Raw genomic sequence first — 15,505 nt, forward strand, 5'->3', positions numbered from 1 at the left:
TTTGTTTTCCAACATTTTTCAAACTTTTTTTTCTAACATTTTTTAGACTTAATTTATTTATTTATTTTTTTCCTTTTTCAGACATTGGTTAGACTTTTTTTCCAACATTATTCCAACTTTTTTTAGAATTTTTTTCCTGAAATTCTTCCAACTTTTTTTTCAGACATTTTTCATACAGACTTTTTTCAGACTTTTTTTTTAAAGGACATTTTTTCAGACTTTTTTTTCAGCATTTTTCAAACTTTTTTTTTCAGACTTTCTTCAGACATTTTTTTCGGACATATTTCAAACTTTTACTCCAAAAATGTTAAAAGTATTATTAGCAAATTAGTTCATAGTATCAGAAATAAAAGTCAGTGCAGGAAAAATGGCTCCTGATATACTATCACATATTATGACTGATATTTTTGTTGATCCATTAATGTGTAAGCAGCATTTTACTGTTGTAGATGTCAAAGTGGAGCTAATTGTTTGACATTTGTATATACAGTGAGGTAGATAACAATGCATTGTAATTTATAAGCCACCATACATTTTTACGTGAAATATTAATATTTATATAACCATCAGATAAATGTAGTGGAGTAAAAAATGCATTCAAATGGAAATACTTCAGTTAAAAGTTGAACAAATTTATACTCCAGTACAATATGTGTGTAAATGTTACATTCCACCACTGGGAAAAACTGACTTTTTTTGACAATTTTGGACCAGGATGACAGGCCAGGCCCCAATTCAAACCCAGAACATCAGCAGTGAAGGGCAGGTAACACCTACTTCATGGTCAAAAGGCACAGTTCACAGTGCAACTGGGAATAAGTGACTTCATCTAAATATTGTGTACAGCACAAACAGAGACAAGGTCAAAGTTAGCAATGAATGAAAGCAGGTAAACAGACTCCCTTGTCTCTGTGTTGTTCCTCTCAGCAGCCAGAGTAGTGAGTCAGTGACCAACGGCCTCACTGTGTTGGCCTGAATCTTTCCTTTTTCCCATCAGTGGAAAAGCACCACACAGAAAAGCAGAGGTGGGGTTCTCTGACTGTAAAAGACCTCTCTGTCCGGACTTTGGCTCGCAGCCAGGCAGCGGCACCAGAGACGTGTCAGACCAGGTATACCAGAGAGACTCTACACTGAGCTTCAAATACTTGAACTGAGAGTCTTGTGACTCCTGAATGACACGTTGTAGATGTAAGAGTTGTAAACCACTAAAATATACAGCCTCTTCTGAGATTCACACAAGGACTTTAAGCCGAGTCTTGAAGATAGAAGCTGGACTTTGAATCAAGAGTTTTCATATAAAGTACAGGAGAGGGGAAAGGAGGTTATTTTACCCGACAGAGAGAGGAAGAGAGAACGAGGCCATGGCCATGTGGAGGACCGCGGGAGCTCTGCTGCTGATACTACAAGCTGGTAAGAGATGATGTTTTTAAACTATCACTGTAAAGTTACAAAAAAAATGTCAGTTTTTGCACATATATATACAGACGTGGACAGAATTGTTGGTACCCTTCCGTTAAAGAAAGAAAAACCCACAATGTTTTTTTTAAGGGTACCATCATTTTTGTCCAGGCCAGTTTCATTAGTTTGTTTTTTAAAATGATTCTGTTGAACCACAATTCAAAAGCAATGTCTGATTTTCATTAGTTAATTTTCAGTAAATTTTTATTTATTATTACTTTTGTCAGTTTCAAGTTATTTCAGTGACCATTGTGGGTTTTTCTTTCTTTAACGGCAGGGTACCAACAATTTTGTCCACGTGTGTATGTTATGCGATGTGGTCTGCCGTGTAAAACCAGTTGTCTTAGAGGCTGACTAAAATGTATTCAACTCATAAGCACATTTTTCCAGTTGACCTCAACTTATTGTTTATGTATGATGGCCCTAATAAGAAACAGAAAGTGTAGATGTATACTATTCATCAGACACTGACTGGTTCATAACCTTTTTTTTGGCTTGAGTAGCAAAGTCTACTCATTATCCCTTTTCACAGTTCAACCAAAAAGGGATGTGCTCTTCTCAGTTTGTTTAATTTGCATAGTTGTTGGAGGTCTAGAGAGCTAAAAAATCTCCAGTACTTCACAATAAATCAAAGCAAAAAGTGAGAAGCTTAAGAAAACATAACTCTTTCCATGTTATTATTCGTCAGATTTATATTGTGACCCTTTGAGGGGGGGATCATCAGCACTGTACTGATGCAGAAAGTACAGTGGATATGGCAGAATATAGTTCTAGTTGTTGGATACTTCAGATTTTTTCATGAATCATTTGGTGGAATAATAAGAGCATGATGAGTGGTCTCTGTGTGTCTGCGTCTCTCTCTCAGTGTTCGGCCAGAGCAACATCAGATGGTGCACCATCTCCGAGGCAGAGCAGAGGAAATGTCAGGCCATGTCGCAGTCTTTCGCCAAAGTCTCCATCCGTCCGTCCCTCAGCTGTGTCAGCGGATTGACAGTCGAGGGCTGCGTTCAGAAACTACAGGTCGGATTTTGACAACAGGAAGTCATCATGTTTGAATAACTTGTGATTATAGTTGTTACTTTATAATGATACAGTCTTTTGCATTGTAAAATATTTTACTACTTGAGACATCTATTAATCAGTCAGCACATCAGAGGACTCATTAAAGGCTAATAAATACTTTGAGTGGCAGAACACACAATCAGGCATCAGATAACTACATGGAAAGATGCAATAAACTTCTAAATAGTTGATACAGTTATCAGGCAGCACAAAGCACAACGGGCTGTTTATGACAACCACTAACTGGAAGATTTCTAATCTCAGAACAGGACGTCCCAGTTACCTGAAGCTGAACCGGGAGCAAACACATTTATACATTTCCATATAGATTATATAAGGAATACCTGATATGCTCAAATAGCTATTAAATATGCCATTTTCTCTCAAAAGCATTTCTAATCTGGTAATGAATCTTCAAACCTCTTGTGGATCTGAGCCTGACAATACTCAACTAGTTTACAATAGATTTAGCTAGACTTTCATGTTCTTATTTTAAGAGGAAAGATATGGTTGTTTTGTTTGAGATTGTTTTCTCTAACGCTACATTTTTAAACTCCCAATGTGTCTTCTTACAATGTTCTCCAAATCAATTAGCTGTTCTTGTGAATCTTTGAACATTGCAGCCATTCTGGCATGTGAATGCAGGGTAAACACACGTGTAATTGCTCAAATTAATTATGGTCCTGTTTTATTTAGTGTCACAGCCATTCCAGTGAGCCAGCATGTACAATACCAGGCCCACCTAAATGAAACAGGGCCATAGCCTAATTGCTTTTATTCATTACACCTGTGTATGACATGTCAAAATGGCTGCAGTGAAAAAGGCCTAAATTGAAGGTATAGTGGAAACTCTAAAATAGTGATATTTATAACACTGTTAATCTTTTTGTTTGTTGTGTCTCTGCAGAACAAACAAGCAGATGCCTTGTCCATGTTCGGCACTGACATCTACAGACTGGGAAAGACCGCTTCCTTCAAGATAGCTGCCGGTGAATCAAAGCCTGATCGTAAGATGTTTTTTTTTCTTTCTGAAAGAGAGACTCAAACAGAGAAACATGGAAGAAAAGAGACAGTGATTCAGAGAGAAAAACAGGTGTGAAATGTGACTTATTAGATTTGAACATTTGCTCCTCAGTCAGATTAACACTTTAGAAAGACGAGTTAGCTCATTCAGTATGTGCTGTTTTAATGTTTAGCGTTGGGAAATTTGCTTATTCTCTTTCTTGCTGAGGTAGATGAGAAGTTTGGTACCACTCGTTTCTTTGCTCTAAATGTGAAGATGAGCCAGGCTAATGGCAAGCTCCATTAGCTTAGTTTAGCATAAAGACTGGAATAAGGGAGAAACAGCTAGTCTGGCTCTGTCCAAAGGTAAAAAAAAAAAAAAAAAGACACACCTCGAAAGATAACTGATTAACACTTTATATCTCATTTGTTTAATATGTACAAAAAAAGTCAAAATAACATTTTAGCAAGCTAGTAAATGGGTAACATAATGCAGGAAATACAAAAGCATAAAGATGAGGCTGTTGGGAATACCAACATTTTCCTCAGACCTATCATGAAATTATGAAGAAAAACAATATAGGCCGTACAGTATTAAGTTATTATGCACCAAAAAATTTACTTCCATAGCCTCCGCCATTTCTGACAACGTCAACAAACACGTCACAAACTCGTGAACTCTGAGCTTTCAGAAACTTTCCACTTACGAGGTCATGAATAACACAAGAGGGGGGCGTTCATATGGACTCTTCTCGTGAACACGGTAAACGCGACCCCATTTGAAGGCACCAGTAGGAGTGGTGTCTTCTCGACAAGAAAGCAAGCAAATGAATTTCCCAAAATGTTGAGCAGTTGTTTATTATGGATAACCTGGACCAAGTTCAGGCAGGCATGTCCTGGGTTATCACACCTGTTGCTCTGATTATAATCTCTGTCCTGCATGTGGGATATTTCACAATAGGAGTGGTAGTCTGCATTTTGATCTCCTACACACTTAGATCTCAGAGCCACATTGCTGTCAAAGCACTCACACTTGTTGTCATATGTGTTTCAACACCTGTACTGTTGTTGCCTCAGGTAGCGGTGCCTCCTACTACGCAGTTGCTGTTGTGAAGAAAGCAAATTCTGGCATCAACATCAACAACTTGGCAGGAAAAAAGAGCTGCCACACCGGGAAAGGCCGAACAGCCGGCTGGAATATGCCTTTAGGATACTTCATAGACCAGGGCTACATGTCGGTGGTGGGCTGCAAAATCCCAGAGGGTAGGAAACATACACTCTTGACATATACATAGACGTACATAGACATACATACAGAAAACGGAAGAGACATGTGTTTGTTTTTGTCAGGTGTGGCCCATTTCTTCAATGCCAGCTGTATCCCCGGAGCAAACGAAGCTGGTGACCCCGCGTCTCTGTGTCAGCTGTGCGCAGGAGATGATGGCGGACTGCACAAATGTGAGAAGAGCAACAAAGAGAGATACTACAGCTACGAAGGAGCTTTCAGGTAACACAGAGAAGCTACAGCTCTGCAGAACTATGTATGTACAGTTTGTCATTTTCATTCACTCAAAGACCTATCTAGAGTCCTCCCTTTTCCTCTTTCATCTTTTCACGTCAGCCACCGTAGTTCTCCTACACGCTTGCTTGGCATATGAGAGAAGTTTCAGTTGGTTGCAATCTACAACTTCACCACTGCCAATCTTACACACTGCACATTTAATAATGCAGTTTTATCTAAATTAATGTGCAGAAAGCACTGGTACTGTGTCCCACTGGCTTACTATATGTAAATTATGCATTATATATTTTACATAAAATAGGCCTTCATAATTATATATAAATAAAAAAAGCTGTTTTTGTCAGTTTCAGGGCTGTTTTAGGATACACATGTTGCACAATGTTGTAACACTAAGATAAAACGTTATCATCCCTAGAGCCACGCTGCTAGCATGGTTAAAAACACATGCAGGGCAATAGAGTGCACTGCTACAGGAATGAGTCCTAAAACTGGGAAAGGAGTTAACATTTTAGCACTTCCGGTTCCCTCGTCAGGAAGTCAATTGGGTTTTTTTAATTAGTTTTCAGTTAGATGCCTGAAATAACACAAGATTAAGAGATTTTAACGTTTTGTTCTAGGACATGAAATACGCCAATAAATACCCTACTTGTGAATTTTTAAGCCTTTATGTGTCTTAAAAAAGGCGGTTGCCAACAAGTGGCTAAATGAGACTAAAAAACGTCATCAAGTCGACTCGTCCGCCTTTACAGCCTCGTTGTGTATACTCGCGCTGATGCGACCGTGGTGTAGTTCATCTATAGCCTAACATTAGCTTTTTACTTCTGGCGATTGCATCTACACTAAAAAATCATAAAAGTGGTGTTCATTTGTGGAGATTATCTTGCTGAACAAAATGTGTAAGTATCATAAATGTTTGTTTGCCACAGAGCTTATTTTCTGCAATAATCCAATGGAAAATTCCCATTGGCTTTTTGTCGAGGGAACCAGGGCGATGCTAACTTCCTGGTTGGCCTACAAAAATACGTCATCCCTGGAGCACTCTATACCAAAGCATGTTAGCATCCTCTTTGTGACAGGAAGCAAAGCAAGTTTTATGAAAAAGTGGATTTGAGGAACACTAACACTTTCAAAGCAGCTGGTGTGAAATTCTGCAAGTAGCTTGCATCTTTAATTCTCAACTTGTCCTCCTTTTTGTTTCGTCTCTGAAGGTGTATGGCTCTAGGTCCAGGAGAGGTGGCCTTCATCAAACACACAACTGTCGAGGAGAACACTGATGGTAACATCTAAGTTAGCTGGATAGTCAGTAGTTAGTTGGTTAGAACTAGTGACACATTAAGGCAACTTTGTTGTTAGCATGTCAGCATGGCTGTTAGCTAACTAGGTATTTTTTCACCAGGTCGTGGTCCAACCTGGGCAGTCCCACTGAAGTCATCAGACTATGAGCTGTTGTGTCGTGACGGCACCAGAGCTCCTGTCTCTCAGTGGAAAACGTGCCATCTGGTTCGCGTCCCATTTCGTGGGATTGTAGTCGGCAATGACGTCACTCCGTCTGTGGTGTCCAACATGCTGTTGGAGGGCCTGGTACGTCCAAACAGCTCACAAACAGGACCGCTGCTGAAGTATCTTAACACACAGTGAAGCAATCAGACTTGCATATAACCACATTACTGTGAGATTCTGAGATTAACTAAGAGTAACTTGCTGTCTGCAGGAAAAGTCGGGCTTCCCCATGTTTTCATCTACGGAGTATGGAGGAGGAACTGTACTCTTCTCTGAGTCATCCACCTTGTTTCTGGGGGCCGAGTCAGACGACCCCGCAAAGTGGATGGGTCGCTTCTATAATAATGCCCTGAGAGCCATGGACTGTAAACCTGAAGGTGAAACAAAAATGGCACTTGTGGCTTTCTTAGTAGCTTCTGTGTGAAATGTATTGATTAATTTAACCCTGTTTAGTCAACTACATACCTACCTATCCATTAATCTTTCTTTTCTCATTTACCACCCACCCGTTTTTCTACATGTATCCCAGCTGTCCTTCGGTGGTGTGTGTTGACCAGCGGTGAGCAGCAGAAGTGTGCTGACATGGGCACGGCCTTCAAAAGTAAAGGTCTGACTCCAGACATCCAGTGTGTTTACGGGGACTCTGTGACTGACTGCATGAAGAGAATCAAGGTAACATAATGTTTCATACACTTCAAATTAAAACATTAAAAATAAGAGTCTGACAGAGACTGGATTTTTTAGACTCATACCAATTGTTATATTTCAGCATTTATATTTGTAACATAAACAAGCATTTTTGAAATTGATAATCAATGATTTGGTTATTAAAAGGTGTGACTAGGATAGGTACTGAACATGTATTGGCAAGAATCTGGCGATACGATACATATCATGATACAGGGGTTATGATTCAATGTATTGCAGTCTGTAAGAAAGGTGATATATTATGATTGTAATTTTAGGAAAACTGTCATAGCATAAAGAACAAACCACCATATGCATTAAATCTGAGTAAAAACAGTTACATTTTTTATGAAATCAGAACAGTGGGATTACAGTGCCTGTAACATCTAACATCATAGCACGACCTTTTGTGCAATCTGAGCCACTGTCTGCCACGAATCTCAAAATTAGTCTTTAAAAAAAACTTGTCTGTGCTCTCTGGTGGAAGAACTATGAAACAGAGACACTGATTCTAACCTAGCACAAACCAGAGGTGTGGACGAGAGCCATATGACTTGGAGTTGAGTGAGAGTTTAGATGGGCATGTCTGGAAGGTAACCCACAAATTGCCCAAATTCTCACGAGACTCACTGCCCAGCGACCTGTCCTCACCTTAACCATTCAAGGTCAATGCTTTACCTTAAACATCTACAAAGAGTTTCGCACCACTTTCAAAAACAAAACAAAAAACAAAAAACCTTTCTGTAGCACAATTTCTTGTTACCTCATCAGCCAACATACACCGATACTAATATATCTATGTGATAAACTGATATCGGTCATAGCGATCCATTAGGCTCTAAAAAACAGAAATCTGTGACAACTAAATAAAAACACCAACTGGTGGCTTTTTTCTAGCAGTTCTGGCATCTCAATCTCTTCTGTTCCTTTTCATATTTGTGTAGAACAACGAGGCTGATGCCGTCACTCTGGATGGAGGTTACATCTACACAGCAGGCAAAGAGTACGGCTTGGTACCTGCCACCGGCGAGAGCTACACAGGTAAGAACACACACTCACAAAAACAAAAGTCACACATTCTCGTTTCGAAGACGATAGATACAGGTTGTTGTTTTTTTCTCCAGAGGACCGTGATGGTTCCATGTACTATGCAGTCGCGGTGGTGAAAAAGAGTAGCGTTGACATCCGTAACCTTGACAACCTGCGTGGCCTTCGCTCCTGTCACACCGGATATGGTCGTACGGCTGGCTGGAACGTTCCCGTAGCAACGCTGATGGACAGAGGCCTGATCACCCCTCAGCACTGTCAGATACCCCAAGGTCAGTGGGATGTTGGTGTGTGCGTGTAGCAGAGGTGTGAGCTGTAGTAAACATGGCTTTGGTTTTAAAGTCACATGTTTAGTGGGGCTGTCGATCGATGCAAATATTCAATCGCGATTAAACGCATGATTGTCCATCATTAATCGCTGTGATGACCTGACTATGACTTGCCCCAAACTGCATGTGATTATCATAAAGTGGGCATGTCTGTAAAGGTGAGACTTATGGGTACCCATAGGACCCATTTTCATTGACATATCTTGAGGTCAGAGGTCAAGGGACCCCTTTGAATATGGCCATGCCAGTTTTTCCTTGCCAAAAGTTTGGAGCGTTATTAATCCTCCTTCGCGACAAGCTAGTATGGCATGGTTGGTACCAACTCAATTCCTATTTTTTGGTTTCATATGATACCAGTATCTTCACTCTAGCTTTAAAACTGAGCCCGCTACAACCTGAAAGTTGCATTAATGCGTTAAAGAAATGAATGACGTTAAAACAAATTTGCGTCAACGTGTTATTATTGCGTTAACTTTGACAGCTCTAACGTTGAGCTTTGTGAATTATGTAATCAGTCAGCAGTAAAGTAATAATCACAAGAACAACTGGGGAATTTAGGCATATGTGGGTTCTTGTCACTTAAAAACTATTTGGAAAATTAGGTTAGAAAACGTATTTGGTTTAAAAGCCTGACTTTTCCTTCCAGTCTTTGACTTTCTATTTTCATGTTTCCCATGATGCTTAGCGGTGGGAGGGTTCTTCAAGCAGAGCTGCGTGCCAGGTGCCAACCAGCCTGGTTTCCCCGGCAACCTGTGTGGTCTGTGTGTGGGCGACAGCTCAGGAAAGAACAAATGTGAGAAGGGAAAAGACCTGTATGATGGATACAACGGTGCCTTCAGGTAACATCCCAAACGCCTGCACCTCATCAGGATCACATGTTTCAACCCCAATTTTACCCATTCTGTGTTCACATTATTTTAATAATATCCTCGATGTTACTGAACATAGAAACACAGGACTCTTAGATAATGTCACGATCCTATAGGTTTATGTTATAACCCCCGGTTTTAATTATTTCAAGTTTGTGAAGTTGCTGAGAAATCTTGAACAGGAAATTGAACTTATGCCACACACTATACTGTATGTGTCCGTCCATCTGTCTATTCAGGTGTCTGGCAAAAGGAGATGGAGATGTGGCTTTCGTCAAGCATTCTACTGTCTTCCAAAACACCGATGGTAAGACGAGTAAAATGTTCTCCTTCTAAGAGTCTCGTAGTTTTAAGGGACATAATTAACCACCTCACTTTGTGTGTTTGTTCAGGTAACTCTGGTGAATCGTGGGCAGTGGATCTCCTGTCTACAGACTTCCAGCTGCTCTGCGCTCAGGACACTAAAGCCGAGGTCTCCCAGTACAGACACTGTAACCTGGCCAGAGTCCCCTCCCACGCTGTAATGGTACGGCCCGACACCAACATCCACGCTGTCTATGGACTCCTAGACCGCGCACAGGTAAGAGTGTTCATACGTCTGCACTGTTTGTGAGTCAGAGGCTGAGATTCGAGATTCTCGAAGGTGCATTAAAAGATACTCTGACATCTGAGAATTCATAGTTGGCTTCCAAAAAGCATCACAGTGATGAGCTATGTTGTCGGACAGTAAAATTAAGAAAAAAACATTATGAAATAGTTTTTATATATTCAATTTTAGTAGAGATATAAACAAACAAAGAAATTATGCATTGTGTTGTATAGTGGACAAGGACCACGCTTCACAAGTTTATTTATTGCATGAAGTGATAATGTGCACCCTTCAAAATAAAAGTCTCAGCTTAATCCCTTTAGGATTTTCCAAGAATTTATAATGTGCTGTCCATAATTAAGCTCATCAACACTATTATAATCATTGAATACATGTCCCCAATTATAAGTAGGTGGAATAGTTTCTTACACTGATAACATTTCTGTTGAGCAGGCAACTCTCAACTCTCCGATGTATCCTTGAACACACCGTCAGGGAGTTTTCAAAAAGGAGCCTACAGGATTACGATGTGAATACATATATTTGAGCAATAAATAAATAAATACATAAATTATTAATAAATAAAGGTGACAAAATAGTCACTGTCATAGATCAACACTTTCTCAGATAAGTGTCATGTCTCTGCAAGTTTGAAAGTGAAATTAATGGAAATCAATGGCTAACTGGAATGTAGGAAATCAGTTTTGTTGGTCAGTTTGGGAATTTATCTCTGATTCACTATCTGTCTGTCTGTCTGTTTCCCTGTAGACATATTTCGGCAGCGACACGGGTACTGGTTTCAAGATGTTTGACTCGACGGCCTACGAGGGCACAGATCTCGTCTTCAAAGACTCCACTGTTCGTGTCGTGGGCGTTGCTGACAGAAAGACCTACCAGGATTGGCTGGGCCAGGGCTACATGGACTCACTGGTTGACTTGGAGTGTAACTCATCAAGTGCAGGTACACTAAAACACACTAAATCATTCCTCACAATCCAATGATAATCAAAGTGACTGCTGTTTTTAATGTTCAAATATATCTTTTAAATCCTCTAAATTAAATAAATTAAACAAAAAGACCAACTTTAAAGCAAGTGATGGATGTTCTTCAATTCACTTAAAGGAATAGTTTGACATTTTGGGGAATACGTTTATTCACTTTCTTGCCGAGTGTTAGATGAGAAGATTGTCTAAACGCTAAATAAAAAGCTGGAGCCATATCCAGCGAATATCTCCCAAAACGTCAAGCTATTCCTTTAACAGTGTGAAACTGTTCTGGTAAGAAGTTGTCTAATATTCTCAGGCCTATATGACAGCACAGGCTAATGTTTAAACTGACTGTGCTGACAATACAATCAGTAACAGTTATGTCACCTTGTTTTGACATGTAAATAAAACTCTCCCTTACTCCAATAAGTGTAAATCAAAAAAAAAAAAAAAAAGATTATGTCATGCTGTAGTGAGATGTGTTTCATCAAAATCCAGCCATGGGTGTCTGAGATATTACAGATGATATAATGGAAAAATGGATGAATGATATAGCAGCCTCTCGGGTTTACCGGTATCATTTAGAAAATACTGGAGTGCAGTGATGAGATGAAAAATGATGAGAAATTATGGACAGATTGATGAAGGAAGACAGAAAGACTGATCCATACATAAAGAGGGAAGCTTCTACTGATTCCCATTGTTTTCTTAAGCACAACCTCTCTAATATTTCCCATTTTTTTCTTCCTCTTGCAGTGATGTCGTCTGTATGGCTGCTGCTGGCGGCCCTGTTCAGCTTCATGCTGACCAACCTCTGGATGTAATGTGACACAGACGTCCAGCCTCCTCTCCTACTCCCTTCCTCCCCCACTTTCTCTGTTCCTCATCCCTCACCTCTTTATATTTCCTGTATCCCTTCCTGTATCCCTTCCTGTGTCTTCACCCTCTCCACGTCTGGCTCCTCAGTCCAGTTTATCCCTTCTATCCCTGAATCTGTGTTTTTATCTTAAAATTACAATCATTTCTACCTGACTGTGTGTTATTTTAATATAGGATGGCACGTTGGAGCTGCCTTTTGGATTTAAATAGTGCTGGTGTTGAAATGAAGCACACTGTCTCCTGTTTTTGTGGCAGATAAGCGAGATTAGCTGCCAAAGCACTTTGGGCTCGTGTGAATCAGACATGAGGAGAGAAGGTGTTGCTGCCACTTTGTTTACTGAAGGTGAGCTGCCATATCAGTGTGTATGCTGCCACCTGTTACATTCCTTAGTGGGTTGGGCATGCCTGTCTCTCCAAAGCTAGTTTTACAAAGAACAGACAATCTGATTTTTAACTTCACATGAGCCACAGATAATGTTGGTTTACCACAGAGTCCCTAATAAGATCTAGGTCACTTTACCGTCTATGTTAAGTGTACGTTTTGAGATCGGTGACCAGGCCATCTTGTCTTTTAAATAAGAGTTTGACATTTTGGGAAATGCTCTTATTGACATTTTTACAGAGAAGAGATTATCGATCTGTCTCTCATGTCTGCGCTAATTATGGAGCTAGAGCGAGGGGTTAATTAGTTTAGCTTAGTTTGACCTTAAAGCTTATTGATTTTAACCTGCTGTAACTGACCCCAGATCAGCTCCCCCATTATCAGAGGCTTCATGTGAATATAGATGTCAGACTGCTGTGCTGTTCTGCTGCCTCTTGCTCTGTGAGTACTACTAACCAACACGGCCTTCCCTTCAGTTTAGGCCGTGTTTCTACTATAAGCTAATGCCATATCAGTGAATATGCACTAGTGTTGCCTCCATGCAGAGCTGTGCTGGGGATCGTGTGATGATGAGTGACTGAGTGATCGTCCATAGGCTGTCTGCTTCGTGCATTCTCCTCAAATACCTAAAAAAAATCAAGAATATAAATGATTTAGTAATTCTTTTATTATTATGATTATTGATGGGAACTGCTTTAGCGGCAGATAGTCAGAATACCTCCCACCTGCAGCCATCATTCACTTCTTTTTAGCATTTCAATTCATATATTTGGACAGAAATGGAGCGGGTAACCTTGACACTGGTCAGGCTCCATCAGATTTGGGGAGAACATAAAGAAAACATCCTGTGGTTTGTGCTGGAGAGTGAATGAGTTTTTGTTTGTCTGGATGTCAAAGAGGAGTTTGTGTCAGTTAAGGAAAGACAACAGGCTTTCATTTGTTAATGTAATTTCAATTTGTTATAGTTAAAAAGGGTGTTTTATTTACTTACGTCATGCAAGAGTGTTAAAGGAATATAATTAAAATAATATACATGTTTATACTAGACTGCTCTGATGTCCTCTAACCGAAACAACCCACTCCAGAAACGTCTCTTTCTAACTCAAACTAACCCGTTCGTAGTTTATCTACTGTACTTCCTGCTGCTTGATGCCGTTTCCTGTTTTTAAAATGTTGATTGGATGTGTATTTTCCTATGTTGAGAGATTTATTTTTATATGAAGTTCAGATGCCATATCAGTGTATATGTACTGACTCATGCCGTCAGAAACGAATTGCCTTCTCTTCCTCCCGATAGAGATTTATTTCTGTGTGAAATGATGTAACATGTAACTAATATTTAGTTGCCAGGCCAGTGAGTCTGCACAAGTATTGCTACATAAAGCTGCCGACTCTGCCTGTTTTCTGTGCTTGTTCAAATGAAATAAAGCTATATTAAATGCATTTGGTCGAGCTATTCTTTCTGACAATCTATTGCTAATAATGTTAGTTTTCTGCAGATGTTCCAGGCTGTGTCATATAAAGACCCTTGTCATGTAGCAGTTCTGTAAAAGGCCTCTAACCCAAGCTACTAAAAACAATTTATTTCCATTTGAATCAGGACAAGTGAATTCGGTTTCTTTATTCATACAACCAAACGATAAGATCAGCAGTAAAATGTTTTTATACATTTTTTTTTGTTTGTTTTAAAGGAGTAAAAGTAGAGCGGCAACTTATGATTAGTTTCATGATCAATTTATCTGCCCAGTGTTTTCATGATTGATCCATATGACATCAGTAAACAGAGGAAAAAGACCATCAGATATTTCTAGAGCCCAGGGTGACATGTCTTGTTATGATCACGTCTTGTTTTGTCCAACCAACAGTCCAAAACTCACAGATGTTGAATTTTATAAGGTGGTAAGAAAAAAAGCAGCAAGTTCTCAAATGTGAAAAGCTGAAACCATCAACTGTTTTGAAGCAATTAATGAATCATCAAAATAGTTGCCAAATCATTTAAGAGTTGCAAAAATTAATCTATTAATCAGTGCGTTGCCAACGATTAAATTAATCGCCAACTACTTTGATTATCGATTAATCGGTTTGAGTATTTTTTTAAGAAAAGAAAAGGTTAAATTTCTCTGATTCCAGCTTCTTACATGTGAATATTTTCTGGTTTCTTTACTCCTCTATGACAGTAAAATGAATATCTTTGAGTTGTGGACAAAACAACACATTTGAGGACGCCATCTCAGGCGTTGGGAAACACTGATCGTCATTTTTCACCATTTTCTGACATCTTCATAGACCAAACAACTAATCAATTAATCAAGAGATCAATCGACAATTAAAAATAATCATTAGTTGCAGCCCTAAATCATTTTCTGACAATAATCTAGTCGATTAATCACTGCAGCTCTATGTGACAGTACAATATACAGTAACTGGGTCAGGGTTGTGTCTAGACCAAAGATAGATGGAACATGAGGGGAAATAGAGGCGGGTATCAAAGTCATTGCACTCTGACCAGACCATTAGTGTACATGTACGCAGGTCTTTGAAATTTAAAGGTGGATTACCACTTTAGTGACCAATAAAATGTCCTCTTATCTCTCTTATAATGAACTGTGAACTTCACTCCCTCTGACTCTGCAGATCTGACTACTTTTCTTACAGTCAGTCCCTGATATAAGTCCACACCTCAGTGGTTGCATTCACATAGGCACACAAAAATTTATTTTTTTAAGATCTAAACTTCAACAATTATAGTTTCCATATCCCTATCTCTGTTTTAAACCTGCTTTATGTCCATATCAATGGACAGTCTAGCGGTCTGTGTTGTAAATTATAATCTGTATTTATACAATCAGAGGAAAATGGTGAATTCATTATCTATACATATCATAATCACATATTTCTATATACTGCATGTACATTTTTGACCAATAAGTCAAATCAGTGGAGGGAAATGAAAAAAAAACACATCATTAGTTGAACTAACAGTATGTGTCATATAGATGACTGTGAAAAGGATCTATTGACATTACTCTGAATGGTCTATTTGCTTTAGAAAAGTGCAATTAAAGGGACTGTTTGTAACTTCTTACACGTATAAATCAAACCGGGTCGGTGTCCCATGCGCGCTCGCGTGTGGCTACGCTGTTCAGACAAGACTCCAATACAAACTACACCGAAGCACCAAAACCGCAAAGT

The 15,505-nt window shown here is 39.3% G+C and overlaps 1 protein-coding gene across 1 annotated transcript; it reads left to right on the plus strand.

Annotated features, from left to right (window-relative positions):
• The first annotated feature begins 984 nt into the window (after nucleotides 1-984).
• On the plus strand, nucleotides 985-13,756 carry meltf (melanotransferrin). The gene is made up of 16 exons (XM_037768856.1): nucleotides 985-1,410; nucleotides 2,324-2,478; nucleotides 3,428-3,527; nucleotides 4,600-4,785; nucleotides 4,873-5,029; nucleotides 6,253-6,320; nucleotides 6,441-6,625; nucleotides 6,756-6,921; nucleotides 7,074-7,216; nucleotides 8,176-8,272; nucleotides 8,356-8,550; nucleotides 9,293-9,446; nucleotides 9,716-9,783; nucleotides 9,869-10,056; nucleotides 10,834-11,026; nucleotides 11,809-13,756. The coding sequence occupies exons 1-16, from the start codon at nucleotides 1,362-1,364 to the stop codon at nucleotides 11,874-11,876; spliced, it is 2,172 nt and encodes a 723-aa protein (XP_037624784.1). The 5' UTR covers nucleotides 985-1,361; the 3' UTR covers nucleotides 11,877-13,756.
• The last annotated feature ends 1,749 nt before the right edge of the window (nucleotides 13,757-15,505 follow it).

The sequence above is a fragment of the Sebastes umbrosus genome, chromosome 5, assembly GCF_015220745.1.
Source record: "Sebastes umbrosus isolate fSebUmb1 chromosome 5, fSebUmb1.pri, whole genome shotgun sequence".
Classification (NCBI taxonomy): domain Eukaryota; kingdom Metazoa; phylum Chordata; class Actinopteri; order Perciformes; family Sebastidae; genus Sebastes; species Sebastes umbrosus.